Genomic DNA, 20,376 nt, shown 5'->3' with positions numbered 1-20,376 from the left:
GATGGAACCTAATAGGTTCCAGATGGAGCTTGGGCCATTTCCTGTAGCCATGACCCGCACCTGGATGGAGGACCTAGTGGCTGCATGGAACAGTGCGGCCACCGGGGCCTTGGACCGGGTTGCGCCTTTGCGGCCTCTCTTGCGGCAGCGAACCACCCAGGCCCCTTGGTTCACCAAGGAGCTGAGGGTGATGAAGCGCCGCAAGAGACGCCTAGAGAGCAGATGGAGATCGTCACGCTCTGAATCTGACCGAACACAGGTGAGAGCCCATTTACGGACTTACCTTGTGGCGTTAAGAGTGGCCAAGCGTCAATATTGTGCCACTCTTATTGCGTCCGCAGATAACCTCCCTGCCGCCCTGTTTGGGGTAACCCGCTCCCTCCTTCAACAGAGGCCGCGGGAAGCCCCTTTGCAGGGTAGAGTATCTACAGGACAAAATCGCTCAGATTCGAAGCGAGTTGGTCCCTACTAGTGGTCTGGAGGGGACGTCGGAGGTGGGTCTTGAGGTTCCACTCTGGGAGGAGTTTGACTCTGTTACTTCCGACGATATGGACAGGTTGCGTAGGTGACTGTGAGCCACCACATGTTCACTGGATCCGTGTCCCTCCTGGCTTGTACTGGCATCCTGGGAGGTCACACGAGGCTGGCTCCAGGAGTTAGTCAATGCTTCTTTGAGTGAGGGGTTCTTGCCGACCGTCCTGAAAGAGACGGTGGTGAGGCCCCTCCTCAAGAAGCCTTCCCTGGACCCAGCTTTGTTAGTCAACTACCATCCCGTCTCCAACCTTTGCTTTCTGGCGAAGGTTGTAGAGAGTGTGGTGGCACAACAGTTTCCATGCCACTTGGAGGAAACTGATTATCTGGACCCGCGCCAGTCCGGTTTCCGGCCCGGCCACAGCACGGAGACGGCATTGGTCGTGTTGGTGGATAATCTCTAGAGGGCCAGAGATGGGGGTTGCTCCTCCATCCTGGTCCTATTAGACCTCTCAGCGGCTTTTGATACCATCGACCATGGTATCCTATTGCATCGATTGGAGGGGCTGGGGGTGAGGGGCACCGTTTTGCGGTGGTTCTCCTCCTACCTCTCTGGCCGAGTGCAATTTGTATTGGCAGGGGGGCAGAGGTCAACCTCGAGGCCGCTCACTTGTGGGGTGCCACAAGGGTCGGTCCTCTCGCCTCTCCTGTTCAATGCATATATGAAGCCGCTGGGCGAGATCATTCATGGGTTCGGGGTAGATTACCATCTGTACGCGGATGACACCCAGCTGTACATCTCTACCCCAAACCACCCCAACGATGCCGTCGAAGTGATGTCCTGGTGTCTGGAAGCCGTACGGATCTGGATGGGAGGTAACAGACTCAAGCTCAACCCGTCCAAGACTGAGTGGCTGTGGCTACCGGCACCCCGGTTCAACCAGCTGATTCCATCACTGGCCATTGGGGGCGAACATCTGGCCCCCGTGGATCGGGTATGCAATTTGGGCATCCTCCTAGATGCCCGGCTGTCAATGGACAACCATGTGACAGCCGGGGCAAGGGGGGCATTTCACCAGGTTCGCCTGGTGCGCCAATTGCATCCCCTATTGGACCAGAACGCCCTTCGCACAGTCACCCATGCGCTTGTGACGTCCTGGCTAGACTACTGCAACGCTCTCTACATGGGGCTCCCCTTGAGATCCACCTGAAGACTGCAGTTGGTTCAGAATGCGGCCGCGAGGGCAGTTTAGGGAGTCATTAGATACTCCCACGTAACACCTCTCCTGCGCGGGCTGCACTGGCTACCTGTGGCTTTTCGGGTGCGTTTCAAGGTGTTGATTATCATCTTCAAAGCGCTCCATGGCACAGGACCTAGTTATTTGCGGGATCGTATCCTGCCCCACACATCCCTTCGGCCGATTCGCTCACACAGAGAGGGACTCCTCCGGGTGCCGTCCACTAGGCTGTGCCAGCGGGCGACGCCCAGGGGAAGGGCCTTCTCTGTGATTGGCCCGACCCTCTGGAATGACCTTCCCCCTGACATTGGAACGACCACGGACCTCCGCTCCTTCCGCCAGAAGCTCAAAACCCACCTGTTTCAGCTAGCCGGCCTGGCCAAATTCCAGCTTTCCCACCTCAGTTTGTATTTTTAAATTTTACAGTTTGGTTTTAAGGTAAAGTTTTTAATTTTTATAAACTTGTACAGGGGTCTATTTAATCCGATCTTAATTATATTTATTATCGATTGTATGATTTTAATTTGGTACCTGTACACCGCCCCGAGTCCCTTCGGGGAGAGGGGGCGGCCTAGAAGTCTAATAAACTAAACTAAACTAAACTGCCCAAAGCAAGAACGTATTGATAGAGCATCTTCAATAGAAAAGGTTATAAAAACTTCAAAGTTATAACCTAATTAAAGAATAGACCCAAGTAAGAAGATTCCAGGAAAATTTTTTGCACCAGACATTTTTCATGTGAAGCCTTAAATTAATTTCATTTCTGATTTTTTTTTAAAAAAATTGATGCCCCACATAATTAGAGGTGATATTCAGCCAGTTCTGACAGGTTCTGGAGAACCTGTAGCAGAAATTTTGAGTAGTTCAGAGAACCGGCAGATAGGCTGGCCCCGCCCCCACTGCCTCCTAGCCTCCCAGCTGATCTTCTTTTGTTGCCCTGAACAGGAGAAGGGAGCTGGAAAGCAGGTTAGTATGGGTGGGGAGGGAATGGGGATTTTGCAGTATCCTTCCCCTGCCATGCCCACAAAGCCACCCCCACAGAACCGGCCGTAAAAAAAATTGAATCTCACCACTGCACATATTGTATAATTATTTACCATTAGCTACAAGATGCCAAGCATGCCAAAGATTGCACTCAACAGAAGCTGAGGAAAGAAGTTCCACCTTACTAAGATGAGGAAAGGGAACTTTAAGTGGCTTGGATGACCCACCCTGCCCTGTCTGGTCCTTGCTGAATGAGGCATCTTAGCAAGTTCCCTGCAGAAGCAGGCAACAAATGCAAAGAAAAGTATAATGTGTCAGCAATCTGCCTTGGTTCCTTAATTGCTGTTCCACAATTAAGTAGATCCAGATGAAATGAAGAACTTGCTAAAGAACAGACTAGGGTTACCATAAAGTTTAAACAAAACAAACAAACAGCTCATTCAATTAAACAATTTGACGTTTGTGGTATCTAGCAAAATTTCACACAAAACTTCATTCATTTCCCTTATATTCAGGGAATGAATACTAAATAGCACTTTTAAATATTTAAGAGCAGGCATGGCATGGCACTGACAAAATTCCAGAATAAATCTAAGTGATAGTGGGAAGGGAAGTGTAATTCCTTTTTGACCAATCCTCCATAAGTTTCCCTTTGAAGCAGCTATCTGAAGTTCAAAGAAAGTTCCCTTTGGTAACATTAGAATTTTCCCTTGAAAAAGAAATCAGAACTTTAAACGGGTGATTTTTTATTTTTTGGCTGGGAGATAGGGTGCTGATCCCCACCCCTCCTTTCTTTAGCTTATGGTTAATATACAAAGCCATCGACTGTTTTAATATACTTAATTAATGTATCACTTGGGTGTTGCTACTTTAGCAGCAGCCAGTGAAACTCAGTTTGCAGTTGTCTGTTCCCAGGGAAACCAAGGAGGGAGATTATGGGAAAAGTAGCATTACCAATCAGATATGGCGATGTGTGATGGGGCATTCAGGATAGAACTTGGCACATGGCAAAAAAACATACAGAGCAGTGTTTCTCAACCTTGGCAGCTTGAAGACGGATAAAGCTCAGTTCCCATACTGGCTAGGGAATTCCGGGAGAAGAAATCTACACACCTTCAAGCTCCCACGGTTGAGAAACACTGAATTGGAGAGGCAGGCCATTGACATATAAACTAGCCAGTAAAGAATAAGCCCAGAATGATATAGAGGGGTTTAACAATTTATTTCAATAAATAAACCCATAGGGTGGGGCAGAGGAGAAATACCTTTTACAAGTGTGTGTAAGGAATGTGCTTAAAATGTGTCACTAATTCTAGACAAAGGACTGGCCAATCTCAGCTAATTGAGACATGGTGCTTAATTCTCCAAGACTGAGTGGCTGTGGCTACCGGCACCCCGGTTCAGTCAGTTGATTCCATCACTGACCATAGGGGGCGAGCAATTGCCCCCTGTGGAACGGGCGCACAATTTGGGCGTCCTCCTAGATGCCCGGCTGTCAATGGATGACCATGTGGCAGCCATGGCAAGGGGGGCGTTCCACCAGGTTTGCCTGGTGCGCCAATTGCGCCCCCTACTGGACCGGGATGCCCTACGCACGGTCACTCATGCACTGGTGACGTCTCGGCTGGACTACTGCAATGCCCTCTACATGGGGCTTCCCTTGGGACGCGCTCGAAGACTGCAGCTAGTCCAGAACGCAGCCGCGCGGGCTATTATGGGGAGTACTAGGTACTCCCACGTAACACCGCTCCTGCGCGAGCTGCACTGGCTGCCTGTGGTCTTTCGGGTGCGTTTCAAGGTGTTAATTACCATCTTTAAAGCGCTCCATGGCTCAGGACCTAGGTACTTGCGGGATTGCATCCTACCACATACTTCCCTGCGACCGATTCGCTCTCACAGGGAAGGACTCCTCCGGGTGCCGTCCACTAAGCAATGCCAACGGGCAGCGCCTAGGAGTAGAGCCTTCTCTGAGATGGGCCCAACCCTCTGGAATGACCTCCCCCCCGATATCAGAACCACCACCGACTTCCGCTCCTTCCGACAAAAACTGAAGACTCACCTGTTCCGTTTAGCCGGCCTGGCCCATTCATAATCTTATTCTACCTCCTGGCAGATATTTTAATTGGGTATTTTTAGGGTTATTTAAATATTGTTTTTTAACTACTTTGCTTTACGTACAGTTTTATTGCCTCCTCTTTTATGTTTATGTTTTTATGTTTATGTTTGTATTTTCTATCTATTGATGTGTTTTATCTGACTGTACACCGCCCCGAGTCCCTTTGGGGAGAGGGGGCAGTATAAAAGTCCAAATAAAAGTAAAGTAAAAGTAAATTCTCAGACCTTTCTTTGTACTACTCTCCCAAGCTAACATAGCAATAGCCTGAGAGAGATGAGGAGGAGGAGAAGAACAAGGCAGGGTCTGAAATAATGAGAGCCAACACCCAACGTCTGAGCTGGAACACTGGCATGAATGGCAGGAACTGAACCTGAGTCTAGCTATGGGCTGTGCTACTTGAAAGCAGCTGGGGAAACTCCCTACATTCATTTAGTCTCTGGAGAACTAGAGATACACCAGCACTCAATTTTTGCTGGGCGGCAGCTACCATTGTTCTCAGAATTCTGGTGAGGATTCATCTACCCATCAATAAAAACTGCTTTGCTTCTTCTCCCATGGCCTCTTTGGGCATGTCCTGGTTTAAGGTGAATGATCTCCTGTGGTTGCCATGGGAGACTTATGACGCAACATCTTGCCTCTTTCACAGGATTGGCACTGGGTGTAATTAACTGCTTGCAAAGTATTGAGGAATGGCCAGATGAAAGGGTGGAGCAGAGAGACCCATTTGGGTCTGTGAGATCAAAGACTGGAAGCAGAGCGGAGTCAGAAGGGAGTTGCACTTGAGCAGGCTTTCTCTAGTCCAACAGTAGCATCGCATAGACGGAATAAGCCACAGCATTGATTGACATTCTTTGGGTGGAGAATTAATTAGAGCAAATAGGAAGGTTAATTTCAGCAGTAGGATGGGGCTGCTCCCTGAATTTATAAATACACAATTGTGTCTCAAAAGAGAATTACCTACCAATTCTACATTAAACTACTTAACATTTTCATTTCCACTGCTGGAAAATCTAATTCACTTGAAAGATAAAAATAGGTTTATTAGGCTACTACTTCATATCACCAATTAACTAATTATCTGGCAATGTACAATAATAAAAGTTATAAAATAGGTGTGTTAATTTAAAAAGATTTAAAATGTTCAACAATTCAAAGCCTTGAAAAATCTAACAAAGTGGTCAGTCTGCCCACTCAGGTAGGGAATGCATTCTAGAGATTTATAGCAGCAACCAGGAAGCATCCGTCCCAAGATGCCCCATAAAAACCGCAAAGCATTTTAATGGGTTACATGAAGCCAACCCACACAGGGCTTTCAAGGTCATAATCAGCACTATATCTGATATGAAAATATATTGTCAATAATTTGAATCATGGAATGTGAGAGTTGGATTATATCTTGCAATGATCTAGTCTAACCCCCTGATGAGTACCCATTACTACATCATCTCTAACAGATGGTCAACTAGTCTCTGTATAAATGTCTCTAATGAAGGAAAATCTATTCTCTTCCATGGTGGATTGTTTCATTGCTCAACAGCCATTATTATTATTAGGAAATTCTTCCTGATGCCCAACTGAAATCCACTTCCTTGTAACTTCAACCACTGTGTTTAGTCTCGTCTTCTGTAGCAGTACTGTACAATCTACCACATATTGTACATGACAGTTGTTTAGCAACTTGAAGATAGCTATTATGTCTTCCTTTAGTCTTTTATTATTGGATTAAAATTATCCAAGTTCAATAATTCCTTATGAATTTTCTGAAACCTTGCCATGTTAATTGCTTTCCTTTGCACATACTTCAGATTGTCAATGTGCTTTGACACATTGCACATAATATGCTAGGTGACACATAATAAGCTAGGTGTGGACTAAATAATTCAGAATGGAGAAGAACACTGAGTTCTCTTGAACCTGGCACTATTCTTGTATTTTTTCAGTCTATCATTGCTTTTTTGTTGTTGCTAATGCTCAGCTTGTGATTCACCAAGACACCCAAATCCTCTTCCCATGATTACTGCCTGGTACAATTCCTTTATATATCTATGATTTTTTTCTTACCCAAATAAAGAATCTTGCATTTGTCCTTGATGATTAATCTTGTTCATTTTTGCCCTTTGCCAAGATCCCCCTTATTCTTGATATAATTCTTCAAGACATTTGCTGATCTCTCCATATTTGCATTATCTGCACACTCATATTAACAATCATATTTTTCATCCTTCATCCAATTTGATAATTATCTTAAAATATAACAAGGCCCCATATGTAGGCCTAAAATCTGTTGTTTCCTTTCAGCTTGATGCAGAGCCGTGGATATACACTGACTGGATATAATTATTCAAACAGTTCTATAATCATTTAATGATATTGTAACTTAGTTCAGGCCATAATTTGCTGTCTTCTCTATTGCAGTTACATGGGAGATACTGTCAAAGGTTTTCCTGAAGTCAAGGTGTGGTATGTCCTCTGCAATCTCATGATGACCTAAACTGGACATTCTGTCAAAAGAGGAGATAAAGCTGTTTTAGCCTGACTTGTTCCTGGTAAACTCATGCTTGGTTTGTGCTAAGCAATGCAGTGTTTCAACAAATGCTCACAAGGTTTTGCTAGTATGGACACCAAAGTAATTTAATCCATAGTTACCTACGTCCTTCTTTTTCTCTTACCCCACCTCTTCTTTCATGATTTCTCTATGATCATGGAAAAGGATTTTGAGATGATATTTGCATACTCCTTTAAGACTTTCAGACAGAACTGATCAGACCTTGGAGACTTAAACGGGAGAGAATTGAACCAAAGTTGATTAGTTCTGTCCTCTCCCTGTGACTTATTACTATCATCTTCTTCAAACAGTGGCCCCACACCCTCCTTCCTTTTTTGCTACTTAGTCCCAAAAGCTTTTTTTGTTGCTTTTATTTTACTTTGTGAGCTTAAATTGTTTTTGTGCTTTGTGTTCAGCCTTCTGACTTTCCTTCTGCAGCTCAGCTATTAACTATTTGCTGGAAAACCTCCTTGGCACTTATATCCATCTTCCATTTCCTATGCAGGTCCCTTTCAACTCTAATCTCAGTAGACAGCTCCCTATTTGGATGAACAATCTTTTGCTTAGAACAGAGAAATACACTGAGTGATTCATTTATGGGAGAGGTTGTGGTGTGGTATGTCCTTTCCCAGAGGGTTAATACTTTAAATATCCTGTAATGGCCATGTGAGAAGGCTGTGAATCATTATATGGCACTTTCATTTATAAAAAAAACAGGTAGAGACAGACACACAGAGAAAGAGAGAGAGAGAGAGAGAGAGAGAGAGAGGGAGGGAGGGAGGGAGGGAGAGAGAGAGAGAGAGAGAGAGAGAGAGAGAGACTGTATCTCCATCTATCAGTTCAAAAAATTTACAGGTGCAACTATTTTTAATGCAAAGTCTGGTGACAAAGTATTTATTCCATAAATGTTCATTTGTTGGGGGACTATAGCCAATTCTAACTGCATGTTAAGATGCTTACATGTTTGCAAAATATTGCTGTTTTTTTCCTAGCATATTTCCATAAATCTCTTTAACATATATCGTATGATGTGAACCTGGCTAAATAAAGGTGGTTGCAAGCCAAAACAGTAACAAAGTGTGATGGATCTAATACTAATCTAAATCTAATACTTTACCAGTTGACAACAAATCTGCACTTATAATTATAATAGCTTGGGACCCTATTTAAGAAGTATCATTTTGAAGAAAGTTGGATGCATCTGCTGAACTAAACCAACTCATTTTTCTGTAAGTGCTGCAGAAAAATAGTGTAGGGAAAGCTGAAAAGTGCTTTATTACAGTTAATTAGGCAATAGATGCTCTTCACTAGAAAGACAATCTCCTTTATTAGTATAGGTTTCTCTTTGCTTCTTTATTATTCACGTTGTTTTAAATAAAAAAAAGTGTTAGAATAAATTTGGGGTAGACTCTAATACCTTATTGTCCTCAATAGATGCATTATATTCAGTTCCTTAATTCTTCTTCAAATTATAATTTTCATTTCCAGGTTAGTTGGCCACACTGCAGGCGAATTCTGTGAAGCCTGCTAAATAGATGTTTTCAGCAAAAATGGCACTGCATATTGGTTTGGCATTTGATTAATGCACACTCCTGTATGAGATTTCATTTCATTCATGTATGAACTGTTAATGCAAGTATGAACTTAAAAGAAGAAATGTTGATAGGGTACACATAACATTATCACACTAAGCAAGTTATCTGCAGCTGTTTCTGTAGCATGATATTAATATACTGGCAATCTAAAATGTCTGCCAGTGTAATTATGTTCTTGTGTTATATTGAGACAGGATCATTGCTAGACTTTGATACAATACCTTCTTCAACCCTGGTGTCTCCCCAGGATTCACTAGGCACTGTAGTCATTGCTGGGAATCCTGACAGTTGAAGCCACGTATCTGAATGGCACTAAGTTTAGGGAAGGCTACAGAACAAGTGCATATATAGCTAACCTCTCTGTTTCTAGTAACTGTACAATTTCTACTATTAAAACTTTCTTGTCCATATTACATGTATTACATTCACACACATACATATAACATTTATTTATTCTGCATCATTCAGAAACAAGAAATAATGTGAAGATAAAAAATATTTGGCAAAATTTGAATCTAGGCTTTTTTTTATTTATTTATTTTCTTCTCTTTTCCTTCTTTCTTTTTCACTTTCCTTTTTTTGTTGCTGTATGCTACATTCATTCATTCAGTTTAGCTATGGTAGTTAAAGTAATACCAGTGTTTCTATTTTGTTTTTTTTTAAAGCTAGATAAAGTACACTGGAACTTTTTCATATCCATTAGTTACAATTTTTGCCTGTTAATGCAAAATTAACAGCCAAATAGCCATATGAAAAGGCTTTCCTTTCTCATTTAACAAAAATCAAAAGAACAGAAATAAATGATTCTCCCGTTTTCACTTTTTCACAAAATATCCATGCAGCTTTTGAAATTGTGGACAGTCGGTAATTTAGAAAGAGTCCCTCTAGTGGTAGAAATAGGGATACTTTCCCCACTTTCTGAGGATTTTCTTTTTTCCTTGACAATCTTATAACATTTTGAGGCAGCAGGTTCTATCACTGAACCTTACTCTTCTAAATATCAATTCTGGAGACATCAATTCTGTATGTCATTGACCTGGAAAAAATAATTTGAGGATAAAATGATGCGTTAAACCGCTGCAATGCACATATTTCAATAACATATTGAAATATGTGCATTGCAGCAGTTTAACACTGCAATCTTATGTATGTTTGTACCATAGAGTTGTGCTTGGATAGAATTCCAGAAAGATGCTTCAGAGAACATTAGCAGCCATTCTTTTCTAAGTTTGCTGCTGCCCAGTCCTATTCTATGCAGTTACGATTATTTGAGAGAGACAATAACTGAGTAGCAAAGCACATTTGCAACCCTTGGCATTCTAGTTAAAAAGACTCAAATGTTAATCCTACTGTGAATCAGTGGTTTGAATTAATGATACAGATCTAGGCTTTGCTGATATTTTGTTTAGAAACAAAGATCACTGATTATGCTTTGGTACTGAATTTACTTTGATCCACTGTTCAATATATCAAGAAGAAAAATACTGAAACCAAACCATGCAAACCCTAATAACTGCTAATAACAGTTATTGACAAGTAAGTGAACAACAATCTGAAGCCAATGAAGTTCAGCACCTTCTTACCCTTTCCTTGAAAGGATATAATTATTTAGGAAATAAATGAATGACTATAGTACTAAGGTTCTAAATACTGTATGATGTATCTGACAACCTCTTAGGTTACTTTCCCCTCAATTTCAATATGATAATACAATAATAATACAATAGTAGAGTTGGAAGGGACCTTGGAGGTCTTCTAGTCCAACCCCCTGCCTAGGCAGGAAACCCTATACCGTTCCAGACAAATGGCTATCCAACATCTTCTTAAAGACTTCAAGTGTTGGGGCATTCACAACTTCTGGAGGCAAGCTGTTCCACTGATTAATTGTTCTAACTGTCAGGAAGTTTCTCCTCAGTTCTAAGTTGCTTCTCTCCTTGATTAGTTTCCACCCATTGCTTCTTGTTCTGTCCTCAGGTGCCTTGGAGAATAGCTTGACTCCCTCTTCTTTATGGCAACCCCTGAGATATTGGAACACTGCTATCATGTCTCCCCTAGTCCTTCTTTCTCTTAAGCTAGACATACCTAGTTCCTGCAACTGTTCTTCATATGTTTTAGTCTCCAGTCCCCTAATCATCTTTGTTGCTCTTCTCTGCACTCTTTCTAGAGTCTCCACATCTTTTTTACATTGTGGCGACCAGAACTGAATGCAGTATTCCAAGTGTGGCCTTACCAAGGCATTATAAAGTGGTATTAACACTTCACGTGATCTTGATTCTATCCCTCTGTTGATGTAGCCTAGAATTGTGTTGGCTTTTTTGGCAGCTGCTGCACACTGCTGGCTCATATTTAAATGATTGTCCACTAGAACTCCAAGTGTATAAACTCCATTTATCTACATGATAAAGCTTGCTAAAATCACCAGAGACACATTTTGAAGATTGGCAAGGATTCAGGAGCAGGAACTCCACTATGCAATTTTGAAAGTCCAAAAGTTTGCATTATTGCCTGAAGATGTGTCTTCTAATTGTTCAGTCACACAGCCTAGAACCTATATAAATAATAGAAATTGAATGAATGAATGAATGGATGGATGGATGAATGGATGGATGGATGAATGAAAATTGAATGAATATACTGCTTTTGGCTTTCTGTAATTATTGTTATTCTGATTTAAGATATTAAATGTAAAGATAGTTAACTGCATAACTTAATAAAGAATACACAACACGTCCTTGGAATGGGATGTTATTTTATTGAGACATTTGGGAAATAATCAGAATACAACTGCCTCTCCAGAAACATCTAAACATAGTCTTACCTTGATTCTTTTAATGAAACTAATATTGTTACCTCAAAATAAATTAAAAAATAAAATACTGATGAAAATATTTAGCTGTCCTTTATACTCTTGTCTTTTATTGCTTTTTAATCCTTCTATATAAGTAATGCAATGATTGAAACAAATGAAATATAACCAAAAAGCTTTGCTATTCTTCTAGATGAAAATCTTCCAAACATTTAAAATTCCAAAGGATACACAAATCACAGCTTTCAGCAAAACTATTGTCAGTGGAACCAAAGCATTTGAATATCAGAACACCTTTCAGCTAGGTGAATTACAGAAGTCACTGATACATTTGGATGTTGTCCCTTCTGCTTGAAACAACTGTGTGCATATTTGCAAAAGCTTGCATACTGTAAAAGATAGAAGAAAACAAAAGCTGCTGTTTTTCTTTTACACTTGTGACATCAAGTAGCCAAATCCTTCAGAACAGTGATATAAGAATAAATGTATTGTTCACAGTGCTACTTCTACAGGAAGCCATTATCATACTGCAGGCTGTGTGAAGCTGGTTCACTGCAGACTGTAATAATATGCAGGTGCTTCCAGAGGGGAAAAACAGAGACGAATATCGTTGAAAATTTCAGATTTTATATATATTTAAAAATGAACAAAAATGATTATATATATTACATTCATTGTTAGAAAATGGGATAAAATCCATGAATTACTTAAGTGATTAAAATGCTAAGCATTCTAAGGCCCTTAAACTAATAATATTGCACAAAGTATTGACTTGGCTTCTTAAACTAGGGCTAATGGGATTATATGTAATGAGGTTACTACAATAATTTTTCCAATCTGGATTTACTTCAGAGGTGCAATCAAGCAAAGTTAAACATTTTTATATTTTTGGAGGATGATTGCCACTGAGAATGCAGTCATCATTGATGGTAGTGTCAAAGTCCATCATCAATTTTTTTTTAGTATTGGTGCAGAAAAAAATGACTCTGGAGGGAACTGAACAAACTAATTACTGGAGTGAATTTATTCTAGATATTGAGCCATAACCCTTTTATCATGAGTCTTACCCCTTTTCTATCAGTATTTTTCAAAATTGCCATCTTAAATTAACAGAATTTATTTTAAAAAAGTCTAATTTGGTGCAAAGTACATGATTTTATATGGAAGTGAAATTCAACTACCTTTTAATTTCCTTCTTTCACAGTTACTTCAGCTTTGCTGATTGCTTGGCCTAGTTCATTGACAGCCAGCACCTTATATTGGCCGGCATCTGATGGTGTGACTCCATGGATCACAAGGGAGCAAACCCCAAAATCATTTTTGCAGAAAAAGGCAGGATCCTGAGAGAGATTCTTGTTACCCTTGTACCAAGTGACCTGAGGGGCTGGATCTCCAGTCACAGCGCAACTCATGTGACAATGAAATCCTATATTCACCACATGTGGTTTCAGTTGGACAAGGAATCTTGGAGGTTGCTCTCGGTTGATCCCCTTATATCTTGGAAGTTTCATTTCAGGTTTATCTGGAAGAAGTGCAAAAATAAAACCAGGAGAACAAAGGATTATGTTAACAATTAAGGATTTTTTATTGTTATTTCTATTTGCAAATGTATCTGGCAATATTGCCTTGATAATGATGAATTGCAATCAATTATCTACCATTTCTGATCTCATTAAGGAAAAATACTAAACCATGTTAGTTCATTCCGGTATTATTCTGTGTTCCTGATTGGCAATCATTAATATGGGAAGTACTAACTGGTCACTTTGTAATGATGTTCAATTCAATTCAAATCAATTCAAAGTTGTCCAATATTATGAAGATATCAGATACCCTAAACATGCCTCAGGAATACTCCAGTCCATACTGTACATGATTCCATTTGTTATAATGTGAATCCAAATGAACCCAAGCCTGAAAAAAGATGCTATTTTTGGAGTCATGTTATAGATTCCTGATGGTGAATCTATGGCACATTTGCCACAGGTGGCACACAGAGCCCTCTCTGTGGGCATACGCGCCATCGCCAGTTGCTCTTCTGGTTTCTGGCCAGCTGATCTTCGCAAGGGCCAAAGCGCCAGAAAATGGCCTGAAAACAGTCTGAAAATGACCAAAAAATAGACCATTGTCAGGTTAAGGTTAGGCTTAGGGCCCTTTTTCAGGCCTTTTTCGGGCTGGTTTTCATAGCCTGAAAACGGCTCCAAAAACACCCTAAAAACAGGCATGTGCAGCCCAGAAACCTGAAGACCAGCTGACTGGCACATGCATGCAGACTAGCCAGATGGTCTTTGGGTTTCTAGCGCTCTGATGCGCACACATGAATGTAGATGCACGTGTGTCCCAGTTTGGGCACTTGGTGCCATAAAGGTTCACCATCACTGTTATAGATAAATTGCTTTAACAATCTGATTCGTTAAAGCAACAGCCCCACATCATGTAAAAATGCACTTTGGTGAATAGAGATGCTGTTTTTTGAAGTCTGCACAGCTCCCCAAACAATAGTTGTCTATGTTTACCTTTTTCTTTCTGAATAGTCCAAGGTTTCACTGTTTCAGATGGCTTGCTGATCCCTACACAATTTTTTGCCAGAATTCTGAAGAAATATTCCCGGCCTGGGATAATATTTATAACTGTATATTTGTTGGTGTAAATGTGGTCAGCCACCATTTGCCATGGCCCTTTTCTAGAATCACATCTCATAACCATGTAGGTTATGTTACTGTCTCTCTTTTCTGTTGGCGAGGGCTCCCATATCAGAGTCACCGTCCCAGAGACCTTCTCGATGAGTTCTATGGGGCCAGGAGGCTCTGGAATATCTGCAAAATAAAACCAAAATCAGAAAGAATTTCTAAGTGTTTCTAAAGTGGAGCAATTTGATTATTTATTTATCATCAAATTTAGAAACCCTACAGAACCTATATTTAAATATCATAGATTTAGAAACCATATTGAATAGAAAGAATGTAAATATATTGAAGAAAGAAGAATAGCTCCATGGACTTCAGTCTCTCATCCTGAAAGTTCTCCTTGGTGGATTAAAAAGATAGTTCTGTTCAGCTGTTATGTCTTGTTTTTCAATATTTTAAATTTCCTGATACTTTTATAAGTGTAAATGGGATCGATCATCACACATTTTCCATCTAATGAAAATGATGGCATAGTAGTGTGACTGGTTCTTATCTACTCTTCTCAAGCAAAAGTAATTTACAGGATGAATCTTTATTAATAGGATTAACATATACAGTAAAGATGGCATTAAAAGATGATATCTGCTATGATTAAAAGAGAAAATAAGGTCAAGAGATACTGTACTAAACTACCACTTCTCTCGAAGTAGTAAGGCAGCCCTTTTTAACTTTGTATCTCTCAGATGGGTTGTTTACAAATCCAAAAATGCCCGGATCATGTGGACAGGAATTTCTGAGAGCTGTTATCCATATTGTCCATATTGAAGATGCCAAATCAGCGAATGGTGAATTAAAACTTCATTCCTATTAAAACATATGTTTCTGTACTACTTCTGCCTATAATGTCTGTACGATGGACCACTTTGAAATGGCTTCAAACTACTGCTTATAACACACCAACACACTCTTGGTTTTAATTAGTTACTCAATCACTTCATAAAAGGGGAGGTGACTAACAGTCTTAACAGTCTTCACTGGAACACTTTAGTATATTGCAGGTCCACCCTTCAAATCTAATTTGAAAGGACAGAAGCTCTCTATAAGCTAGTCAATTTTAGCTTGAAGCTTCATATGAAAAGAAGCACTTGTGGGTAATTCACAACTGATATTCTTCTTGCTTGAACAACTTGAAGTGTTGTTACTTAAATAGTAGTTATGATATTTCATTTTCTTTTTTTCTTTTTCAAGCACTAATGCCTTTGCATACAGAGTTTCTAACAGACAAGGGTGTCTGCAGGATAAGGTCAAAAGAGTCAAGATGGTGACTACAGACATGCAATTAACACCCCTTTTTATGCAAATGCACATTATACTTAATAATAAATTAAGAATGCACATTAAAAATAGGCAGAGCTTCAATAATGGCCTCCTGCTTCAGCAAAGGGTTGAGATAGAAGACCTCCATGATCCTTTCCAACCCTACTATTGTAGGTTCTATATGACTAGTTTTCCAGGTAAGGAGATAGGATCAAATGTAGAACATGCGTAATTGCAGATTTTCTTGTATGAACTTTACCTTGAACTTGAACTTGAAAACTGAATGTTTCCTTTCTCCCATGCTCAGTTTGAAGGCTGATAGAATAATGTCCACTGTCAGAAAGCTCAGCTTCTGGTATGATGAGTTGGCTCAGTCTGTCTCTGGTGGCAGTTGTGGCCTTCATTGGCAGAGAACGTCCATCTTTCAGCCAAATTATTTCAGAAGATGGGGATGCCTGATAAACATGAAAAATTATTTTAAATTACTTACATTACTTTTAAAATAAGTGGTATAAACCAGCTTCCATATAACAGTTGTATTATAAAAAAAATCCAAATAAGACAACCAAATGGTTCTAAGTATTCTAGCTTTTCTTTCATTTGAATTATTATTATAAAGTAACATATAAAATTAGTTTTAAAACAATTCCAATTCTCTACATAGCTTCATTGACTGGCATATAAAAAAGCATAGAAACAGATTTATTATATATTGCTTGCAAAGGCTATACTTACTTCAAAAGGAATTCGCACATGGATGGCATCTCCTGCTTTCACTTTCATGAAACTTTCAACAGTATCCTTCACTAAGAACTTGGGCTTAACTGGAAATACATATGTACATACAGACATAAATACGTAACTAAGTAAGTTTTGGCATCATATTGTTTAGTTCAGTTCTGTAACTGCAATATATAAAATGCTCAAAACAACTCCTCACTCCCCACTGCATATTCTATAGAACCAAGAGGTTTCATCATCTAAGAAGTATGCATGCAGAACAGCTGAGTATCACCTTTTCAAATAGCCTAATATACCATTTGATTTAAAAATGACTGTGAAAAATAATCAGTTAAATATATATTTCCTTGTACACTTGCTAAATATTAATAAAGAGAGCAATGCTGTCTTACTTCAGGGTTAGGCATTTGCAATAACTCCATTAAAATACTTCCCATAGCTATGAATAGTGATAATCCAATATATTTTGAAGGTTTCAAGTTCTGAAATATCCTGGATATGACAGTTGAGCTAAATATGTCCCAAGTATTCTTCTTTAGTTTCTTTTTCAATATAACTATGATGTGTCTTTTCCAGTTCTCCCTGGATACAATGTCTTCCGGTTTTGGCTTTCTTTCAAAAGTCTCCTTCTGTGTGCTTTCAATAGTGTTAGCCTTTTCTAGAGCCATCTAGAGTAACGTCCATCATTTATCAGGTTGTTTCCTTTTCTCTTTCAAGTTCTCCCATAAAACCCAATTCTTTAATATTTAATTTACAGGACTATACTCAACTTACCTGGGCCTTCATAAGATTTGGCCTTTCTGTCCTTATCCTCATTATATTGAATCATATCATTTCGTTTTCCAGCCTCTTGCCCACCTGTTTAATAACAGCTATATTATAGATTTCACATGCTTCGCTTTTTCCTTTCACTATTTTTGAGCAGAATTTCATATAAATAGGAGGAACAGTCATATAATTTCATATAAATAAGGAAGTCCAGAATTATCTCTGTAAATATTTAATTTTCAAAGCAGAAATTACATAGTTTGACTTACCAGAAGAAGGTACTGCCTGAACACAAGTATCGACTTCAACTGGGTCACCCAAACCACCATCACTAATTGCTCTCACACGTAGGAAATATGGCTCCCTGGCTTTTAATCCTCTAAATGTATATGCAGTTGTTTGTATTGGGATAGTATTACACCGAGTCCATTTCAGAGTATCGGAGTGTCGAATCTCAACAATATAACCTTTGACATAACTTTCTTCTGCTGATTCTGGTTTCATCCATGATAAGGAGATGCTACAATAATCAGTATTAACCACTTTTAGATCTTTCACTGGATCTGGAGGTTCTGGAAAAAGGAAGATTAAAATTTTGATATCATTTCAGGGTTACTTTTTTTACATTGTTTCTTTTGCTTTATTATCTCTGTATGGTACATTGGTCTTTATGGTACATTGATACATTGGTCTACTGAAAACCAGTAGGAACCCCCATTCTTTATTCTTTCTTTCCCTCACCACAGAATATTTTCTAATAGTAACTTATAGTATTTTTTGGAGTATAAGACACACTGGAGTATAAAATGCAGCAAGGTTTTGAAGAGGAAAATTTTAAAAAAAGTTTTTGCACTCTGCAAACCTCCCCAAAATGGCCCATTTTTCACGAAAATGGGTCCGTTCCCCCCCCCCAAAAGGCATGAATAGCTTTATGGAGCTTGCAAAGTACTCGGGGGGGGGGGGGGACAAGCAAAAAATGTTTTTCGCGAAAATGGACCCATTTTTTGTTTTTAAAAAAGGGCATGATAGTCTTTAGGAAGCTATAGAGTACTCCTGGGGGCTGGGGAGGTAAAATTAAGCAAAAAAATGGGCCATTTTTGCTCTTTCTTCCCTCCCCCAGGAACTCTGAAAAATACGGTACTTTGTCCTACTGTCAATGGAATAGCTACTGGATTACAATTTCCTGAAAATTGAATATCATCCGTTCAATAGAAGCCAGACAAATTCCATTTTATGTAAAAGGTAAAGGTTCCACTCGCACATATGTGCTAGTCATTCCCAACTCTAGGGGGCGGTGCTCATCTCCATTTCAAAGCCAGCACTGTCTGAAGACGTCTCCGTGGTTGTGTGGCCAGGATGACTAAACACCGAAGGCACACAGAAGCTGTTACTTTCTTATTTTTCTACTTGCATTTTTACATGCTTTCGAACTGCTAGGTTGGCAGAAGCTGGGACAAGTAATGTTATGCGGAGCTCGGGATTCGAACCACTGAACTGCCAACCTTTCTGATCAACAAGCTCAGCATCTTATCCACTGAGCCACCACATCCCACTAATGCCATCCATTTTATGTATGGATTGCCAACTACTTTACCTTATTGTTTGGTATATGGTATATTTGTTCACTCACTAGATAATCTTATTAGGTTTTTTTAAAAAAAAATAACAGAAATTAATAATTAAAGAAATAAGTTTTTAAAAAGGAATTTGTGAATGAGGTTTATCTTGTCCCTTGAGTGAATAGGAATGCACAAAATGTAGAGGGTGTTTTTTAGAGCATTGTGTTTTGGGATGTGAATGCATCCAGAATACTGAGAACTGTTTCAGAAAGGATCTTTCTATAAATATATAACTATCACTATTTTGGAATACTTAAACCAGCAAAGAGTGAGTTAAGAGAACTTTCTGGAGAAACACACAATGCTTTGGGAAGGGACATTTCATTTTACTACATGATTGTGAGAGAAGTAATCACATGCCACTACTTTTTATGAAATAACTTTTTCTATCCACATACTACCTTTGCAGTTTTTCAGTGCCGCTACTAATGCACTATTTATTGCAAGTAGCTTTAAGACACAGTTATAAGGGAAGTATTGAATAATACATTGAATAATAAGCAAGTAAATATAAGAGAGGAAGTAAACTACTTACTCATAGGATCTTGAGCATAAATAGCTTCTGAAGGTGCACTGGCCTCACCCACTCCTGCGTTATTGATGGCAGCCACGCGAAATTCATACTGCAGTCCCTCCTTCAAACCATTCACTGTATATTTCCTGTCTATAGCATAAATGAGCTAGTTTTATCTCATAAACAGGGACGCATGCACATTATTGCTTTTGTAATTATTATTATTATACATGAGATTGGGTTCCCAGCTGTTGTCCTAAAGATGTCATTCTTTGGGTTCTGAGGTCACAATGAAATATAACTCTTTTGCCATACAGAATTACAATTGTTCTGATCCAGAGGTGGGTTCCTACCTATTCAGTCCGGTTCAGCTGAATAGGTAATAATTCCGGTGGACACGTGACTATAACCGCTCTATCCTCGGTGTCACCATCTTGATTTTCTGTTCTGCCCAAGCACAGAACAATCTTCATTGAAAACATGAAATTTTTATCCTTTTTTAATGTTGTGCGCATGCGCAGATCATTTTAAGTGCAACATTTTTCGGGTGCTGAACCCACCCCTGTTCTGACCAGATAACAACAATATTCTATAGTCTTTGCATTTGATTGTTATGATCCATTCTGATCACATTTCAATGAATTTAAACCTGGAGAATAATACATAAGATTCTGTAGCATTCATGAAACATATATAGAAATAGAAGAATAACAGCAATCCAATTCTGTGAGTACTTAAATAGAAATGCAAAATGAGTCTCCATGATTTTTGGGAGAGGGAAGGTTCAGTCACAGAAATAGGAAGTTTCTATTACGACTTTAACATGTTATTTTCTATCTGGTGACCAATGATCTGACTTTCAGGTCAAATAGACACAGCAATGTAAAAGATATCTGGGGAATATGACAAAAATGACAGAGAGAAAGTGTATCTTGGGACTGGTGCTAGTGTATGATTGCAGAAATTAAAGAAAGTCATAAACCACAAGTTGTAAAATGTCACACACACATATATCTATCTCTATCATCCATCTCT

At 39.5% G+C, this 20,376-nt stretch overlaps 1 protein-coding gene across 1 annotated transcript in view; it reads right to left on the bottom strand.

Annotated features, from left to right (window-relative positions):
* Positions 1-11,849: 11,849 nt before the first annotated feature.
* The window catches only part of IGFN1 (immunoglobulin like and fibronectin type III domain containing 1), a gene marked incomplete at its 5' end in the record, with an annotated part of 39,169 nt that continues 30,642 nt past the window's right edge, over positions 11,850-20,376 (bottom strand). Inside the window, 7 exons of the mRNA XM_081949177.1 lie at positions 11,850-12,144; positions 12,937-13,277; positions 14,272-14,571; positions 15,959-16,154; positions 16,435-16,523; positions 17,478-17,780; positions 19,363-19,491. Coding sequence (XP_081805303.1) covers positions 12,940-13,277; positions 14,272-14,571; positions 15,959-16,154; positions 16,435-16,523; positions 17,478-17,780; positions 19,363-19,491 — 1,355 coding nt within the window. The 3' untranslated portion in view covers positions 11,850-12,144; positions 12,937-12,939. The remainder of the gene's footprint in view (positions 12,145-12,936; positions 13,278-14,271; positions 14,572-15,958; positions 16,155-16,434; positions 16,524-17,477; positions 17,781-19,362; positions 19,492-20,376) is intronic.

Source organism: Natrix helvetica, assembly GCF_964273705.1.
Source record: "Natrix helvetica genome assembly, chromosome: 3".
Taxonomy (NCBI): Eukaryota; Metazoa; Chordata; class Lepidosauria; order Squamata; family Natricidae; genus Natrix; species Natrix helvetica.
This window is presented reverse-complemented; position numbering and strand designations above follow the sequence as displayed.